Raw genomic sequence first — 18,504 nt, 5'->3', positions numbered from 1 at the left:
ATAACATGATTTGAGGTCTAAAAATTTGAGATAATAAAGTTTTTTACAGAGGTTATAAAACAAATGCATTTTAAATTATTGTTATAAAGAAGAAATCAAAACTTGATGAAGGACAAGACAATAAGAAAAATAATAGAGTTTTAAAAGTGCCAGGTTTACCTTTTAAAATTAAAAATATAGTCAATAAAATAAAAAAGAAAACTCAATTGATGGATTAGACATCATCTGTCAATTAGAACTGAGAGAGAATTAGTGAACAGAAGATAGATCTCAGTAGTGATGTGCTGATAAGCCAGCTCTTGGGGAGGGGGGCGTAGCAAAGCCCTGATTTGTAGGATTTGCTCATTTCCATGGTGTAAATACTCCCACCATGGCCAATTTCAATCTACCAACATGACATTACTGAAGGTGGAGCTGGAAAAGATGCACACGATTGATTCTCATCAGCAAGCACTAGCACAACATCCAAGGAACAAAGAGGGATAAAAATAGAAGTAAGGTAAAGAGGAGGAAAATGTGGAATAAAAACATCCAACATATGTATAAAAGAAGAGAGAAAATAACTGAAATTTTCCTATATCTGATGAAAGGTAGGAACATCAGATTCAGGAGTCACAATAAGTTGCAAGCAAGATAATAAAAATAAAACCCACACATAGAAAGAACACAGTGAAATTTCAGAGTACTGAAAATCAATGAAGTGACATACACAAAACTAAAGACATGCAAAGAAATGACAATTAGATTGACAACATACTTCTCCACAGCAACAATGGAACAGCATCCTCAAAGCACTACAAGAAATTACTGATATCCTAGAATTCTATACCTAGCTAAAGTATCACATAAGAATGAAGGAGTGTTTGTTTTGGTTATCACTACCAGACCCTGAGAAAAGGAACTATTAAGGGATGTTTTTTAGAAAAATAGAAATTGAACCTACAAAAAAATAGTAACATACAAGGAGAAATTATGAGCAAAGAGCCTGTTAAACATGAAGGCATATCCAAATAAGCACTGATTATGTATAACTATGATAATAATGCCAAATTTAGTGGTTATGCAAACAAGGTGGGGGATAGTGAGGGTAGTATGGAAAGAAGTAGCGTACAAAAAGCAATAATAGTTGAAAGTACAAAATAAGATGGTTAATATAAATCCAAATACATCAACAACACAATTTAATATAAAATAAATGAAAAGAGACAAAACTTCACAGTAACAAGACAGAAAAGATTAGGTTACACTAAAATAACAATAGTGAGATATAATGATACCACTACATATCTATTAAAATCAATAATAATAATAATGTGACAATTCCAAATGGTGGCAAGGATTCAAAGCAACTGGAACTCATACATAGCTGGTAGAAATGCAAATGATACAGCCACTTTGTAAAACAATCCGGCAGTTTCTTATAAAGTTAAGCACACACTTGTCATACCACCCACTAATCCCACTCCTAATTATTCACCCAGAGAAATCAAAGCATATGTCTACACAAAAATCTATATATTAATACACCTCACATTTATTAGGATAGCAACTATCAAAAAACCAGAAAATAAGTGTTGGGGAGGATGTGAGAAATTTGAACCCTTGTGCACTGTTGGTGAAATGTAAAATGGTAGAGCCATTGTGGAAAACAGTATGTCAGTTCCTCAAAGAATTGCCATATGACCCAGCAATTCCACTTCTGAGTATATACCCAAGAGAATGGAAAGCAGGATCATGAAAAGCTATTTGTACACTCACGTTCATTGTGGCATTATTCGTATAGTAATGGGTAAATGAAGCAGACAAAAAGTAGCAAAAAAAAAAAATAGTAGACTTGAATAACTCAATTAAAAAAGGTGGTTCAACAAAAAGGTACAGAATCCAGCACCAATCAGAAAACATTCTGTTGGAGCATACATAGAACAATTACAAAAAAGATCATGTATGAGGCCACAAACAAATCTCCCCAAATTTCTAATTTAAATCAGAAATCAATTTAGTTACAAAAGATAACTTTTAAAATTCTAAACATTTAACATTTTTAAACACATTTAATAGGTTGAGAAAGAACTCAGAATGGAAATTAGAAAATTCTAAACTAAAAATTCTAAACTAAATGAAAATGAAAATATTTACCGATCAAAGTTGATGTGGTACAGCTAAGTCAGTGTTTAAGGAAAATTGATAGCCTCAAGTGTACATATTGAACAATAAAAAGTTTAAGAAATCAGTGCTGGAGAAGACAGAAACAAATGATCTTACTATTTTCTAGTCCAATGAAAGGAATCATCAACCGTCTCTCTACACACTTACCCCTTAATCATAAAGAAGAAGGAAAAGCTATACACAAACGTTCAGCTTTTGCAAAGGTGCATAACTACTTGAAAATTTATGTAATTGAAATTAACAGAAGAATAAAGATTAGCAGTGGTTTTCACATTGTCCATATTACTTCCTGTTGCTCATGAATACACACATGCACACAAACACACATAAACTAGCTTTTTTGGACAGTTTAGAGAACCATCCTTATTTTTTCTTTTTCTTGGGGGGGGGGGGACAGGGGGGCCACACTGTGCAGATTGTGGGATCTTAGTTCCCCAACCAGGGATTGAACCTAGGCCCCCTGCAGTGGAAGCGCGGAGTCTTAACAACTGGACCGCCAGGGACTTCCTAGGACCATCCTTTATAGATTTCATCTGCAAAGTTCCATCACAGTGGCTCAGGAGGATCTGTTCAAACCATTCAGCATTTATCAACCATCCACCATGTGAGGAAATCAAAGTTGAACCAAATCAGGTCTTAGGAGCCCCAAGATCTGGTTTGATAGGGGGTCTAGGCAGTGAGGTAGAACACTAAGAGATAAGGTTGGCAGGATAAATTGAGGTGAGGACCTGGGGCTGGTGGGGACGAGAGGGTGGAACACCAGGGGAGGAGTCATAGCGAAGGTTGGTGAGCAGGGCAGCGCAACCACGCCTTCAGGGAACAGTGTCCCAGAAAAACTTACCTTCTTGAGTCCTGAAGTCATCTTCAGCGAAGATGTTAAAGTTGCCGCACAGCCCACAGGTCTTGTTGAAGTGTCTGTCCGACAGCAGGATTTGAAAGTTACCGCTGCCATCAATCCTGGCCACAAAGCCATAGGCCTCGCTGGACAGCTTGTAGTACCCAGCCTCGGTTTCTAGGTACAGCCCTTTGGAGGCATAGGGCATGGAGACGCTGGAAGGACAGGAGGAGCTCAGGAAGTGGCCTTCTCATCCATTTTCTGGGTGTCCCGCCACCTTTAAACCCAACCCCACCCTGCACTGCAGAGGCTGAGGGCCTAGTCCAGGGTTCGGGACACCACGCTCTCACCCACCCTGCTCACTTCCTCTGGGCACATCTACTTCCTCTCTCTGGGCCCCACTCCTTAATCCAAAAGATGAGGGGTGAGTACAGGGGGATTCTCAGGGCCCCTTCTAATTTTAACTTTCTGGGCTCTGATTTACCTCTGGTCCCCCTGGAGCACAGTACCATTGACAAACACATGGATGTCGAAAAATTCCCCAAGATACACTGAGAGGCTCACTCTCTTGCCATCTTGGAAGTCCCCTGAAAGACAAAAGAATTATTCAACCTTGGTAGCAATTATCACCCAAAAAAGTGAATACATTTATTCACAATCTTCTCAACAATCTTATCTCAGTGGAAAACTTTCCCCAAAGATTTAACAAACGGGCAACAAAAATCTCCCTAAAAATCTCATTTGCTCCCTCATCTTTCCATTCATCTAAAAATATTGATTAAGGGCCCTCTGGATACATACCCCTCTAGTAGTCTCTTGTAATTCTCTAAAGAAAAATGTAAAATCCTGACATCTTCCTTCTGGGAGTTTACAATCAAAGTATACAGATAATATAAGCATGAGTCAAATGCACTGTAAGGCAGCAAATCAAAGCCACAATGTGAATTATTGGTGACAGGAACTCTGGGATGTGTTTTTTAAAACGTTCTCTTAGAAAGGGAACCCTCCTACACTGTTGGTGGGAATGTTAATTGGTGCAGCCACTATGGAAAATAGTATGGAGGTTCCTCAAAAAACTAAAAGTAGGGTTGCCATATGATCCAGCAATCCCACTCCTAGAGCCCACCCACAGCCCACAAGCCACAATCTGCAGAGCCCAGACCAACGCTGGCAGGGGTCAAAGGAGGTGCCAACCACGGGGAAGGGCTTTGTCCTGTCCCACTGAGGAGTCTTGCCCGAACTGCATTTTCATTTGCAACTGTTTTTGCAGCAAGTGAATCTTTCCAAAGATGAGCAAATGTTCTGACAGCAAATTAGTCAAAGGAAAAAAATAATAAGTGATAAGAGAAATAGACTCAAGTGTTAAGGGTAGAATCTGAGTGATGGGTATATGGTGTTCGTTGTCCTATTCACTCAACTTTTCTTTATGTTTGAAATTTTCCATAATAAAATGTTGAAAAAAAGCAAACAAATGGGACAGAGTGGCAACAGCCTTCAGTTTGTGGTGCCTCCCAGGAGCTTTCTCTGCCCCTCGACATTCACAATGGGCCAATGACCACATCCCTTCCCGGCCTCTGCTGGAGCTGACCTTGATCACCACACCCCAGCCTGGAGGGAGCCCCATTCACCACCTGCCTGTTGGCAGAGGTACAATGAGCCCAAGAGGTTGGAGTCTCCTCCCATCCACAGAACCCACCTCCTCCTCATCAGTACAATTCCTGTCCATCCCCATTCTCAAGAGAGATGGGCGGTTCTTCCCCTGCTTCACTGGGTAACTCAACCAGTACATCACCTTGAGCCACAGGCATCTCACTCCTGGAAACAGGAGAGGAACCCTGGGTGCCTCTCCTCAAAGGTGCTCCCTCCCCATCATGAGGATTCAGAAAGGGCTCCTGAGAGCTAGTCGGCCAGTGGGGGTGGGGTGGGAGGTGGGGTGGGGGTGTTTACTGGAGGGTGAGTAGGGAACACTTTGCCTGAAATCAGGCAGCTTGGGGTGAGCCACCATCCTGCAGTTGCAGATGTAGTTCTTCAAGGCTCTCAAGGATGTAAGATCACCTAAACAATCACTTGTTCCACAGGAAGCAGGGCTCAACAGGTGCTGTGGGAAAGCCAAGAGGTCATTACTACATTGAAGAAAGGGCCTGCAGGCTGGGCAAGCCAAGACTCCAGCTGGAAGTCAAACGAGAGGGAACCAGGAGAATGTGAGACAGAGCCTCGCGCCTCCCACTGTTGGGGTGCAAGGGAGCTCCCACCCTTTCCAGGTAAAAGGGGATGCAGCCTGACTCCACCCACCGTGGGACTTGAGTCCAGCAGGTAGCTGACACTCGGGGTCACTTGCCCATCATCACAGAGCTGGTGAGTGTTGACGGGAGCTGGGACTCAAACCAGGTGCTGGTTTAAGCATTTGAAGGGTGGCCTCTGCGTGGCCCCAAGAGGGGTGGCATCTGGAAGCTGAGGAGACTGCCGGTAACTGCCGGGGCCCAGCGCTACATGAGGCAGGGGACCGTTGGCAGAGGTGGGGGCAGGGATGCTGGGATCAGGATCCCCCGTGAGAACAGAACTACAGGAGGCTGTGGAATTCCTGTCCCTGGACGGCCAAGGGGGGCCTGAGAGCGGGCAATGCACACCGAAGGCTGGGGCAGCAAGGGGAGGTTTGGAATGAGAAGGCTTCAATTCAGAAACGCATACTGTGGCAGCATGAAGGAGCTTGGAGACCATCTAAACAAGTGGCTTTAAAACGTTTTTGCCCACATATATCCAGACAAAACTATAATTCAAAAACATACACGCATCCCCATGTGCATAGCAGCACTATTCACAATAGCCAAGACATGGAAACAGCCTAAATGTCCATTGACAGATGAATGGAAAAAGATGTGGTACATATACAGAATGGAATACTACTCAGCCATAAAAAAGGATGAAATAATGCCATTTGCAGCAACATGAATGCAACTAGAGATTATCATACTAAGTGAAGTAAGTCAGGAAGAGAAAGGCAAGTACCATATGATATCACCTACATGTGGAATCTAAAATAGGACACAGATGAACGTGTCTACGAAACAGAAACAGACTCACAGACATAGAGAATAGACTGGTGTTTGCTGAGGGGGTGAGGGGGGTGGGAGAGAGTTGGATTGGGAGTTTGGGGTTAGCAGGTGCAAACTATTAATATTATATACAGAATGGGTAAACAACAAGGTCCTACTGTACAGCGCTGGGAATTATATTCAATATCCTGTGATAAACCGTAATGGAAAAGAATATGAAAAAGAACGTGTGTGTATATATATATGTGAGTCAGTTTGCTATACAGCAGTAATTAACACAACATTGTAATTCAGCTATACTTCAATAAAAGAATTTTTTTAAATGTTTTTGCCCAGAAAGTGGAGTAAATACGCGACGACTTCATGACCCAGTGAACACACACACACAATTCACATAACATCCCTACCCTAGCCCTGTACTCTGGTACTTTCTGATGGCTTCTATTCTGTTCCATGTAACTTTTTTTTTTTTTTTTTTTATGGCGCACGGGCTTAGTTGCTATGTGGCATGTGGAATCTTCCCAGAGCAGGGTTCAAACCCATGTCTCCTGCCTTGGCAGGCGGATTCTTCACCACTGCACCACCTAGGAAGTCCTCCATGTAACTTTTTAAATGCTGGTTGCAACCATTACATTCACTTTATGACTCGTAGGTTGTGACTCAGTTTGCAAAACACTGACCTAGACTGACTCCATGTTACAGATGGAGAAACTGAGGCCCACGTTTACAACAGGCTTTCTCCACCTTGGCGCTATTGACATTGGGGGCCAGATACTTCTTTGTTGTGGGCGCCACTCTGTACATAAGGACAATTAGCAGCATCCCTGGCTTCTACCCATCAGATGCCACTAGCATCCACCCCTCTCCCGAGTTGTGACAACCCCAAAATGTCTCCAGACAGCACCAAAGTGTCCTCTGGGGGCAAAATCACCCTGGTTAAGAACTATTGGTTTACACGGCTGACACGGGGCAGAGCCCACATTGGGGTTTTCTAACTCCAAGTCCAAACCTCCCTTTGTAATACAAAGCCACCTGATGGGGCATCTGAGCACTCGGGATTCAGTTAACCACTAATGCAGGGGAGAACTCTCTATCAGCCTTATGTTTTATTTGCTTCCTTCCCCCCCCGCAGAACTCGGGAGGGCATCTGATGACATGCAGCCATTAGGAAGATGAGCCATTAGAAACTGCCAGCGACGGACCTCCCTGGAGGTTCAGTGGTTAGGACTCCGCGCTCTCACGGCCGAGGGCCTGGATTCAATCCCTGGTCGGGGAAGTAAAAATTCCACGAGCCACAGTGTGCGGTCAAAAAAAGAAAAGAAACTGCCAGTGAGCCCAGGGCCGGGGGACACGCCCATGCTCCGCAGAGCTGCAGGTCTGCGTTTCCTGCACCTGCCAGGAAGTTGGGCGAAGTGCCCATCCCAGAGGCAAGCCACGGAAGCTCTGCCCCCCCCCCGGGCCCATCTCCTGTCTGGCCTCTTGAACTCAGGGACTGAGGCTCTAAGTGAGGGAGCAAGTGTGCCCCTCGCTCCTTCCCAGGTAAGCGAGGAGCATCCTAGGAAGCAGGTGGCAGCTGGAAGTGGAGTCAGACCCCAGCGCTTTCTCTGACTCGAGAGTGTGGGACTCACGAATCTGCATCTCTAACAAACACTCCAACCTCCACTCCTGGGATTCCGAGGCAGGCGTCATCATCCAAAACAGCAATCATCATCAACAGCTATGAACGTCGCGTAACAGCGACCTGGTTTGACCCGGCCACGTGCTGCCGTGGAGACACAGGCTCAGGCTGGGAGCTCGCTCAGAACCTTGCTGGTTGTCCGGGGCTCTCTCGGGGCTGGTTTGGGAGCCAGATCCCAAACAGCAGCGTGGCTCGGGGGCCACCAGCGCTCCCAAGGTCTCTCCCAGGTCCCCGTGCTGGCGGGCTAGAAGACTTGACCTGGGACCTTGGATGGAGCTTGACGGACGAGGAGCCAAGATCAGGGCAAGGGGCCTCCCCTTTGCACCAGGTGGCCCTCCGTGCTCAGACACAAACACTTTACCCAGGATGTGAACAAGGTCCGCAGGAGAGGAACGGGAATTTGTGATTTTGAGGCTAGGAAACAGGATGTTATTGGAGAACAATGGAGCAGAGGCGTGGCGGAGGGCACAGCTGTGCGTGCAGGATGGAACGGCAGCATCCAGGACTGCCGGGCCCCTTCCCCTGACCCAGCGCCTCCAGACCCCAGAGCAGCAGTGCCAGGCCCCCTGCGCAGCCCAGCTCCTCAGATTCTCTCCCTCCTGCCACCACCACCACCAAAATCAGAGAAATGAGCCACCCACGCTCTCTGATGTTAGCAGCATGATTTTGGGGGGAGGTGGGGATTAAACCAATCTACATTGAAATGTGAGTCACCCAGCCTGACTTAGGCCAATTACCTTCCAGAAAATTGACACTTGATAAGAGCAAGCTGCTATAAGAAAAGAAGAAGGACAGAGAGGGCCTACCCCACAGACATGCTCTGAATGAGAGAGGCCTAACTCAGCCCTGCCCTTCCTCCTCGGCCCCTGAAACCCCGAGGTGGGCGACCAGAGAGGCCAGACTTCTGCACCAACCCGCATGGCTGTGTAGAAGAGGGGTCGGTGTCACCCTGACCTTGATAGACATGCCCCCAGGTCCCCACGGTTGCACTTGCAACAACATGGATGGACCTTGAGGGCATTGTGTTAAGCAAAATAAGGCAGACACAGAAAAACAAACACTGTATGATCTTACATGTGGACTCTGAAAAAACAAATGAAACAAACGCACCATGACTTTTAAGGTGGAGAAATCCACCAAAAATTAACATCGGGACCACCTGAGGAGAAAGACCACCTGGGCCTTCAGCTTCCTGGGGAAGGTGAGGGTTTTTTTTTTCTCTCCACTGCTGCCTCTGAAGCAAAGTGGGTCCCCAGAGTTCAGAGTTCAGGATGACTTCCTCAATTCGTCATGCCCGAGGGGAGTCTCTGGTCCTGGCCGTCATGGCCAAGGCCACCCTGCCTCCCGCTTCTCTCCCTTTCAAGACCATCTTGGTGAAGAACCAATTTCCTCCTGATGCTTGCTGCTGAGGCTCTGCACGAGCCCCTCATCGCCTGCAGAATCAAGAACCAAACTCCCCCATCAGACAGCAAAGGCCAGTCCCCTCCGCCTCCCCTCATGACCCAGTCTCGCACCCCACTCTTCCCCAGGTCTGTGTTTCTCAAAGTCGGGGCCCCAAGCCAGCAGCATCTGCACTAGCTGGGAACTCGTCAGGCATGAACATTTCAGGCCCCACTCCAGATCCACTGACTTAGAAACCCTGGGGGGGACCCCACCAATCTGTGTTAACCAGCCTCCAGGTGAGCCTGATGTGCGCTGGAGTTAGGGAACCATGGCTCCCGCCACACTGGGCTGCACAGCACCCACAGACGCCCCTTCCAGACTCTTCCCTGTGCTCCTGCTGTCCCCACGGCAGGAGCAAAACCCCCTCCCCACGACCAGCATGCCATGCTGTTCGTAAAACCAGCGCTTCGGTACAACAGAGCACTGTGCTTCCTGGATTCCCCCCTTCGGTGTTGACAGAGACCCCAGGAGCTAAGGAAACAAAGATGAGGGTGACATTGTTCTTGTCCTTGAGGGATTCGCGGAGTAGGGAAAATGGCATTCCAGGGAAGTCCAGAGCACTGAAGTCGCACTGGGATAGGTTTTCCAGCAGAGGCGGGGTAGGGTGGCGGGTGGGGGGGCAGAGAAGCTGGGCAGGAAGTGGGGCAGTCAAAGAAGCGGGAGACCCCATGGGAGTTCCCTGGCAGTCCAATGGTTAGGACTCCACGCCTCCACCACAGGGGCTGCAGGTTCGATCCCTGACCAGGGAACTAGGATCCCAGATGCCATGGGGGTGCGGCCAAAAATTAATTAATTAATTAATTGAAAGAAAGAAGCAGGAGAACCCAGAGCTAAGACCCGCTGTCAGCTCACTCAGCAACCAAGCAGAACTTTGCCCAGCGTCGGGCACACCGAGGGTGGTGTTCCCTTCCTTCCTGACTGATGGAGTAACGACCCCAAGAGCCCTACAGCTTGCATCTCACATGTGGGTCTGGATGTTGACCAAGACGCTCTCCTTGACCAAATCTCCTTGACCAAACCTGACTCAGGCTCCTCTGAGCCCTCTGCTAGGTTAGGTCCCCATCTGGGCTCTGTCCTTGGCCTGCTTCGTCCAGTTTTAGCAAGAATCCTTCACGTCTGTTTAGCAGAAATCCGCTACCCTCAATATCCGATCACATTCCTGTAGCCCACCCTGGACATTGTATCCCCCGGCCTGCCTTCAGCAAGAATCCTGTCAGGATTAGCCAGACTCCTCCACACCCCCCTGCTGTTTCCTCTTAGTCATTTTCCATCCAGCAACCCTCACCAGGCTCCTTGGCTATAAATCCCCACTCATCCGTGTTATACTCAGAGGGCAGCCCTTCTCTTTCTCCTACTGCAAAACCCTCACTGCAGTGGTCCTTCCTGAGTAAGTCTTCCTCACTGTCCTTATAACAACTGTCACGAAAAATTTTGCTGTAACAGTGTGGGTCTGTCCGTTGCCATCTCCCTCCCCCACCGCTGCCCCCTCCTCCCGCCAAGGCTAAGCACTCCACCTTTGCTGGGTTTTGTAGCATCCCTCCCTCATGCACCACACACATCTCGTTAATTGTTAGAGTGTGAAGGTCGCCAAACCACAATGTTCCATCACTGCCTCCAGCCCCACCCCCAGCCTTGGAAAGTATCCTCTCTCCTTAATACAGAAGAAAGATCCTTCCTGACAAGCCCAGCATCAAAATCCAGCTCTTCCTTTATCATCTGTCAGCCCTTGGGAGGATCACGCAACCTCCTTGGGCCTCAGCTCTTTACCTGTGAAGCAGGGGTGATGGCCCCTGCCCCTGCATCTCAGAGCTGCTGCGTGGGCCCAGAGATAACACGGGCAAGGTACCAGCACTTTGCCAGGAACACAGGAGGTGCTCAATGTCAGCGGATACTCTGAATTCCAGCAAGAGCACGCAACCTTCCTTCCCCTTTCTATAGGCTTTGGCTGTTACAAACCACCTTCCGGGTCATCGTTTCTCTTGATGCTTTGGGGCTTCCAGAGCATTGCCTGGACCCAGAGCAACAGACACAACCAGAGAAGCACAAAGACTCTCTCCATCCACCAGGCTCCCACAGGAAGAGACCCACGGAGAGGCCGGGGGAATCCCCACGTCACGGAGAGGCCATTCCTCACCATCCTCTCCACTCAGGCACTGTCCTGAGAATAGAGAATCTCGACCCCCGATCCCCACGGCCCCCACCTGCCAGGGCTGAGCTGTGCTGTCCCCGGCTCTGAATTCCTCCCGTCAGGAGCCCCGGACTCACCCACGAGTGAGAAGGAGTGTGTCTGGCAGTCCCCGGCCAGGAGGTAACTGCAGCCTCCCACAAAGCTGTACATGCTCTCATCAAAGGTGTTGATGAAGTCACCTCCAAAGAGGCTGCATCGGGCCATCGACGGCCTGCCAAGAGTCCCTTCTCCACAAAGGGCTCCTAGAGGGAAAGGCCACACGTGAGCACAGTGGGCACCACCAGCCCAAACCACTGCAGCCTGGTAGAAATGAGGCTGCATCTGTTAGAAATCAGGCCACGGAAAAGTACCTTCCATCCTAAATGACACTAGAACTGTTGCTTTCAGCCCCCAAATATGACCCAGGACTCAGCAATAATGGAAGAACTGTTTTTCAGGAAATCCATTCATTTTAATGACATGTATTCACTGATACTAAATGTACTGCATGTTCATTAGAGAAAATTTGGAGAATATGGAAGAATGGTAAAAAGAAGTTAAAATCATCTGTAACCAACATTCAGCAATAACTGGAATTAACATTTTAGTGTTTATCTTTTATTTCTATTTTACTGTGTATATACAATTACAAATTTTTTGCAAATTTGTCAGCATACTGAGCAAACTACTTATAACCTGTTTATTTCTCAATACATTGTAAAGAATTTATCATGCCATACTTCCAAAACATGATTTTTGGTGGCTGCATTACATTTTGCATCAAAATGTATTTGGTATAGATTCTAGCATTTTCCAGTTTTCTGATGTGTAAATAGATTGTAATGAGCATTCTTGTGTATTAATCTACTGGTATATCTTGAATATATCAGATTCTAAACAGATCAACCTGTGTGCCTGACACAGAGAATCTGTGAAGTGTTTGTTAAGTCCTGCAGGGTCATATGCTAGCTCCTGCCACCCTCACACTGTGTGTGTGTGTGTTGGCAGGTAGGAAACCACAGCAGTCAATCTCCAAGTTTTGTGGATCCCCCGATATACACGGGACCCACCTGGTAGGAAGATGCAGAGGGTATGACAAATGTACATTTTGCCCCAGACTAACGTGTGAGCAGCAAGCTCATCTAAGTGGAGACTAGGGTCAGACTAGGGTCAGAAAAGGGTCTCTCTTGCCTTTCACAGACTCAGCATGTCAGTGAAGGAAGAAAGGCAGTGTTGTACAGTGAAGGAGAGCTGGCCTGGGACCCAGGAGAAAAGACCTCTGATCTTGGTTCTTTGTGACTTTGGAGCAGTCATTTTTCCTCTCTGACCCTCTGTCTCTTCATCGGTACTATGGGATGTACATCTGTACAACTAGATGAGCTCCACAATCCATTCTAAAGCTAATAATCTACCCAAGTCTTGGATTCCTTCTTCCCCTTCCTCCATCCCCATCATACAGGACTGTTCCACGTGGCCCTGGAGCTTCTTAATTCCCCAGTCAGAGAAGACATTTGCAGATACCTGCTCCTTGAGAAACACAAGTCAGGGGCAGTGGACCCTGCAGAACCTTCGTAAGAGGAATTAACCAGGCAACCAGTGACCCCAGCAGCCCAACGCGAGCCAAACATGGGGCTGGGCACACGGGTGAGCTCCAGACACACCTGCTGATCCCTGGCGGGTGTGGTTCCCAATGGCCCTGAGGCAGGAGTGAAGAGTGGCAGCACCTTGGTACCTACCTGGCAAGGCGAGGGCCAGAGCAAGCAGCACCGTGGCGAGCCCGGCAGGACTCATCTGCGGAGAAACAGGAGAGGTGAGCGGCCATCGCTGCACACACAGGTGGCTGCCCACACCTGCTACTGGCCGTGCATGAAGTGGGGAGAATTTTTTAATCAAGAGAAAAGAATGACTTCCATTTGCCCCTTAAACATGAACTGCTTGTCCCCAAAAAATCCTGCGGCCAGGGCCAGGCCCAAGAGTCACTCACCATGACCCAGGACCCCGGGCACCCTTCCCCAAACAGCGGTCCCTGCGGCGTACCGAGAGGAAGGCCTGGCTCAGCCTCTACACGCCCCCAGGCCAGCCTGACCTCCATCACTCCCTGAGCTCCCGCCGCAGCTCAGAGCTGGGGCACCCCACTCCTTCCCCCTCTTCATCCTTTCATGCTTGCCAGCGCACTGGGGAGCAGGCACTGTCTCACGCTTCTGCTCCTACCACGGGCAGCCAGTTTCAAGAAGGTTCAGGAATCAGGCTTGCGCGTCAGTCACCCACCATGTACACCAGCTCCTCTTTCATCCCCACCCCAGCACTTAGCACAGTACCCAGCACCCAGAGTCTGTCACCTAAGATTCCCTGGGGCGGTGGAGGGGGGGGGTGGTCTCCTTTCCCATCCAATGCCCCCCTCCGGCCACACAAGGGAGAGGAAAACCCCATCCATTATACATCTGTGGAAGGAACACTCTGATGTCTGATATGGCCAGGTTTGGTCTCAGAGTAGGTGCCCAACACACAGGTACATCAGGCTGCTTCCAGAAGATTCCTAGAGGTGAAGGCAAGGTTCATTCCTGTCCTGTCTGGTCAAGTGTCACAGCAGTAAGGCCCAGGCAGGCACAGAAGCAGCCACAGGACCCCCAGAGGCCAGTGGAGGATGCGGCGTTAGGAGGGGCCCTGGCTGTGAATCTCCCGCCAAACTAGCCCAGGGACTGAGAACCTCGGCTCCCCAGGGGTGGGAATCAGTCCTGCATCTTCCTCCCACCATGAGCCAGCCCATCTCCCCACAGACCGTACCTTCCCCTGCAAATGGGGGCTGCGGGTGACTCCAAGGCCCCTCAGGAAACTCAGCCTCCTTGGTGGTGCCGCCCGCCCTAGGCCATGCTCTCTGGGCACTGCTGTGGCTTGGGACCGTCCTGCTGGTGAGCGATCCCCAGGCTGCAGACTCCCTGCGGCCAAGGGGAGATAAAGCCCAAGTCGTGACGTCCGTCAGCCCCCCCCTTCCCACCACAGTAGCTGTGAGCCGCCACGCACGGGATAGGCCGCTCCTGCTGACTGAGAGGAAACAATGAACGGAAATGGTATCGGCGACACCTCCAAGGTGATAAGGCTTTGCACGGGTGGGTGGGAGGCCTCCTAGCAGCTGCCCGGCCCTCCCAGTGCCCCTCACAGGCCCTGGTCCTCCCACAGACGGTGCCCCACAGACAGCAGGACGAGGCAGGCTGGTGGTCCGGGGCAGGCTGGTCCAGGCTGGGGAGGAACCCAGGGCAGAGCAGCAGAGCTTCTGGATCCGGTTTCCAGGGCCAGGCTCCAGGGAAGTTTGGAAAAACACCTCAACCTAAGCCAATGTAGCTGCGTGTTTGGAGGAAGGAGAGAGCTAGCGCTTCCTGTCCGGCTAGGTGTGCGGGATCAGGTCCCCACGGCCCCGGCGGGAACCGTCCGTTTGGGTCCTGGCCAGAGAACGGGCAAGTTAAAGATGAGGAGCCTGGTCACTAGTCCAGGCCTTTCTGAAATGATGGCGGGACCGTCAGATGCTAGCACTCTTCCCGAAGATGCTTCCAGTTGCCTCTGGTGCCCTGGCCTTACACACACACACCCCCCACCACCACCACCTGCACCACCACATGCACCACACACACACCACATACACACCATACACACCATACACACACCACATATACACCACACACACACCACACACACACCACATACACACCGTACACACACCACATATACACCACATACACACCACATACACCATATACACATCACATACATACACACCCCCACCCCCACCACATGCACCACACACACCACATACACACCATACACACAACACACACATATACACAACACACACATATACACACACACCACACACACACCACCACCACATGCACCACACACACCACATACACAGCACATACAGCACATACACACCACATACACACACCACACCACATATACACACACACCACACACACACCACACACACATACTACACACTACACACACTATATACACATCACCACACACGCCACATTACCAGACACATACATACCTCATACTGCATATAAACACACCACCCACACCATACACACATCACATACACACACACAACACACACACAACACACACACACCACCACCACCACATGCACCCCACACACCACATACACACCACATACACCATATACACACCACATATATACACACACCCCCCACCACCACATGCACCACACACACCACATACACACCATACACACAACACACACATATATACACGCACTACACACACACCACAAACACACCACCACCACATGCACCACACACACCACATACACAGCACACACACATACTACACACTACACACACTGTATACACACCACCACACATGCCACATTACCAGACACATACATACCACATACTGCATATAAACACACCACATACACACCATACACACATCACATACACACACACAACACACACACAACACACACACACCACCACCACCACATGCACCCCACACACCACATACACACCACATACACCATATACACACCACATATATACACACACCCCCCACCACCACATGCACCACACACACCACATACACACCATACACACAACACACACATATATACACGCACTACACACACACCACAAACACACCACCACCACATGCACCACACACACCACATACACAGCACACACACATACTACACACTACACACACTGTATACACACCACCACACATGCCACATTACCAGACACATACATACCACATACTGCATATAAACACACCACATACACACCATACACACATCACATACACACACAACACACACACAACACACACACACCACCACCACGTGCACCACACACACCACATACACACACCACACACCACATACACACACCACATGCACCACATACACATACACACCATACACACAACATACACATACACACACACTACACACACAGAATACACACACATACACACATCACACCACATACACACACATACCACATACACATACACTGCACACACACAACACACATACACATTACCACCACTACATGCACCACACACACACCACACACACACCATACACACACCACATACACACCACATATACACCATACACCACATACACACACACACCACCACCACATGCACCGCATACACCACATACACACAACACACACACAAACACACACACCACACACACAAAATACACACACATACACACACCACACTACATACACACACACATACACCGCACACACACAACACACACACACACTACCACCACTACATGCACCCCACACACACCACATACACACCATACACACAGCACATACACACCACATACACCATATACACACCACATACACACACCACACCACATATACACACGTACCACACACACAGCACACACACGTATTACACACTACACACACTATATACACACCACCACATACGCCACATTACCAGACACATACACACCACACACTGCATATAAACACACCACACACACACCACACATCACATACACACACACAACACACACACAACACACATACCACATACACACAACACATACATGCACACCACACATACCAATCCTTCCCAACCTCCAATTCTCTGGAGCCTAATTCTCAATCATCTGCTAAACTAATTCTTGCTAAAAGAAGTAGCCAATAAAACAGAGGAGGATGGGGACTCCCATGCTGGGACCCCAGGCTCTGTGACAGGAAGCCTAAGACACATCTCAGTGAGGAATCCCACCCCGCTCTTCTCACATCATGACACCTGCCCTGCGTGTCTGGGAAACCTTCTGTCCCAAACCCCTCCCCTCTCCACACACGCCTCACACCTCACCACTCCCTTTACTGCCCCAGGAGAGGAAGATGAATGTTCTCAAGGAAGAAATGGTAGAAGAGGCATAATTAGCATGATGCAGCAGAAAAGGCACTTAAGGATTTCCATTTCCAACTTTTTTTTTTAACTAGATAACCTGAAAATCCACCCACTACAAAACACCTTGAAATGCTGTGTTAAATATAACAAACGTTCTAGAAATGCGCAGCTAAAGTGGGAGGAACATGTTGACTACCTCCAAGGATCAAGGATTAAGGAGGAAGAGACACTCCAATGAACAGGAAGCAGCTCAGGTCCGCAAGGCTCGTGAGTCTGGGCACCCCACAGGCTCGAGGCCAAGCCTTGCAAGAACAGGAGATGAGGCTTTGGGTCTGGCCCAAGCAGAGAGCTGGAACAAGTCCCCTGCATACAGCTGAAACCCTGGAAGGGAACCACCTTCCAAAGGTACACAGAAAAAAAATCCAGCCACCAATATAGAAGATACGGAACTTGTCTGTCTCCATCTGTCTTGGTTGGTGGTGGGAAAATTAAGTCTCTCTCTAGAATTTGTAGCCATGGGCCTGCACTCCTGCAGATTTCAGGTTCAAATTGACATGATCACACCGTCCAGGAACTCCCAAACTGAGAAGTGGACACAGATGTGAGTCTTGGGCCAGTACCTGGAGTTCCTAGCAGAAACAAGCACAAAAGTATCTAAAAAGATAAACCTTCTTCTCAGGTTACATACAATACCCACAGATAAAGCTCTCTAGAGAATGAAGTCAAAATCACAAATTTTACAACACTTGGCAGCACAATCCGTCACGGGTAAGAAGAAGTCATCGCAATCAAAAGCAGGATTAGAGGACTTCCCTGGTGGCACAGTGGTTAAGAATCCGCCTGCCAATGCAGGGGACACGGGTTCGATCCCTGCTCCAGGAAGATCCCACATGCCGCGGAGCAACTAAGCCTGCAAGCTACAACTACTGAGCCCATGTGCCACAACTACTGAAGCCCGCACGCCTAGAGCCTGTGCTCTGCAACAAGAAAATCTGCAGCAATGAGAAGCCTGCGCACCGTAACGAAGAGTAGCCCCCATTCGCCACAACTAGAGAAAACCCACGCACAACAAAGACCCAACACAGCCAATAAATAAATAAATACGTAAAAATTCAAATACAAACACCAGACATTTCAGAAGAAAAATTTGCTGGAAGATAGAGCTGAGGAAATTATTCAAAGAGATAAGGAGATGAAAAATGATAGAAGGAGAAGATTCAAAAAGAAGTGCTGAGAAAATGTCCTTCAA

General features: G+C 48.6%; 1 protein-coding gene across 3 annotated transcripts in view; it reads right to left on the bottom strand.

Annotated features, from left to right (window-relative positions):
* VWF (von Willebrand factor) overlaps window positions 1–14,514 on the bottom strand; it is a 130,755-nt gene extending 116,241 nt beyond the window's left edge. The window contains exons 1-5 of one of the 3 annotated variants that reach the window (XM_057702124.1): window positions 14,127–14,514; window positions 13,079–13,133; window positions 11,441–11,605; window positions 3,486–3,588; window positions 3,008–3,216 (exon numbers count right to left, since the gene is read on the bottom strand). In XM_057702124.1, the coding sequence (XP_057558107.1) occupies window positions 3,008–3,216; window positions 3,486–3,588; window positions 11,441–11,605; window positions 13,079–13,133 (532 nt within the window). In that variant the 5' untranslated portion in view covers window positions 14,127–14,514. Of the gene's footprint in view, window positions 1–3,007; window positions 3,217–3,485; window positions 3,589–11,440; window positions 11,606–13,078; window positions 13,134–14,126 lie in introns of those variants that run through there. The other 2 variants (XM_057702122.1, XM_057702123.1) reach the window with 2 other exon arrangements.
* Between the last annotated feature and the right edge of the window lie 3,990 nt (window positions 14,515–18,504).

This window comes from Hippopotamus amphibius, chromosome 12, assembly GCF_030028045.1.
Source record: "Hippopotamus amphibius kiboko isolate mHipAmp2 chromosome 12, mHipAmp2.hap2, whole genome shotgun sequence".
Lineage (NCBI taxonomy): Eukaryota > Metazoa > Chordata > Mammalia > Artiodactyla > Hippopotamidae > Hippopotamus > Hippopotamus amphibius.
The sequence above is the reverse complement of the archived record's forward strand: the minus strand, read 5'-3'. Positions and strand labels throughout refer to the sequence as shown.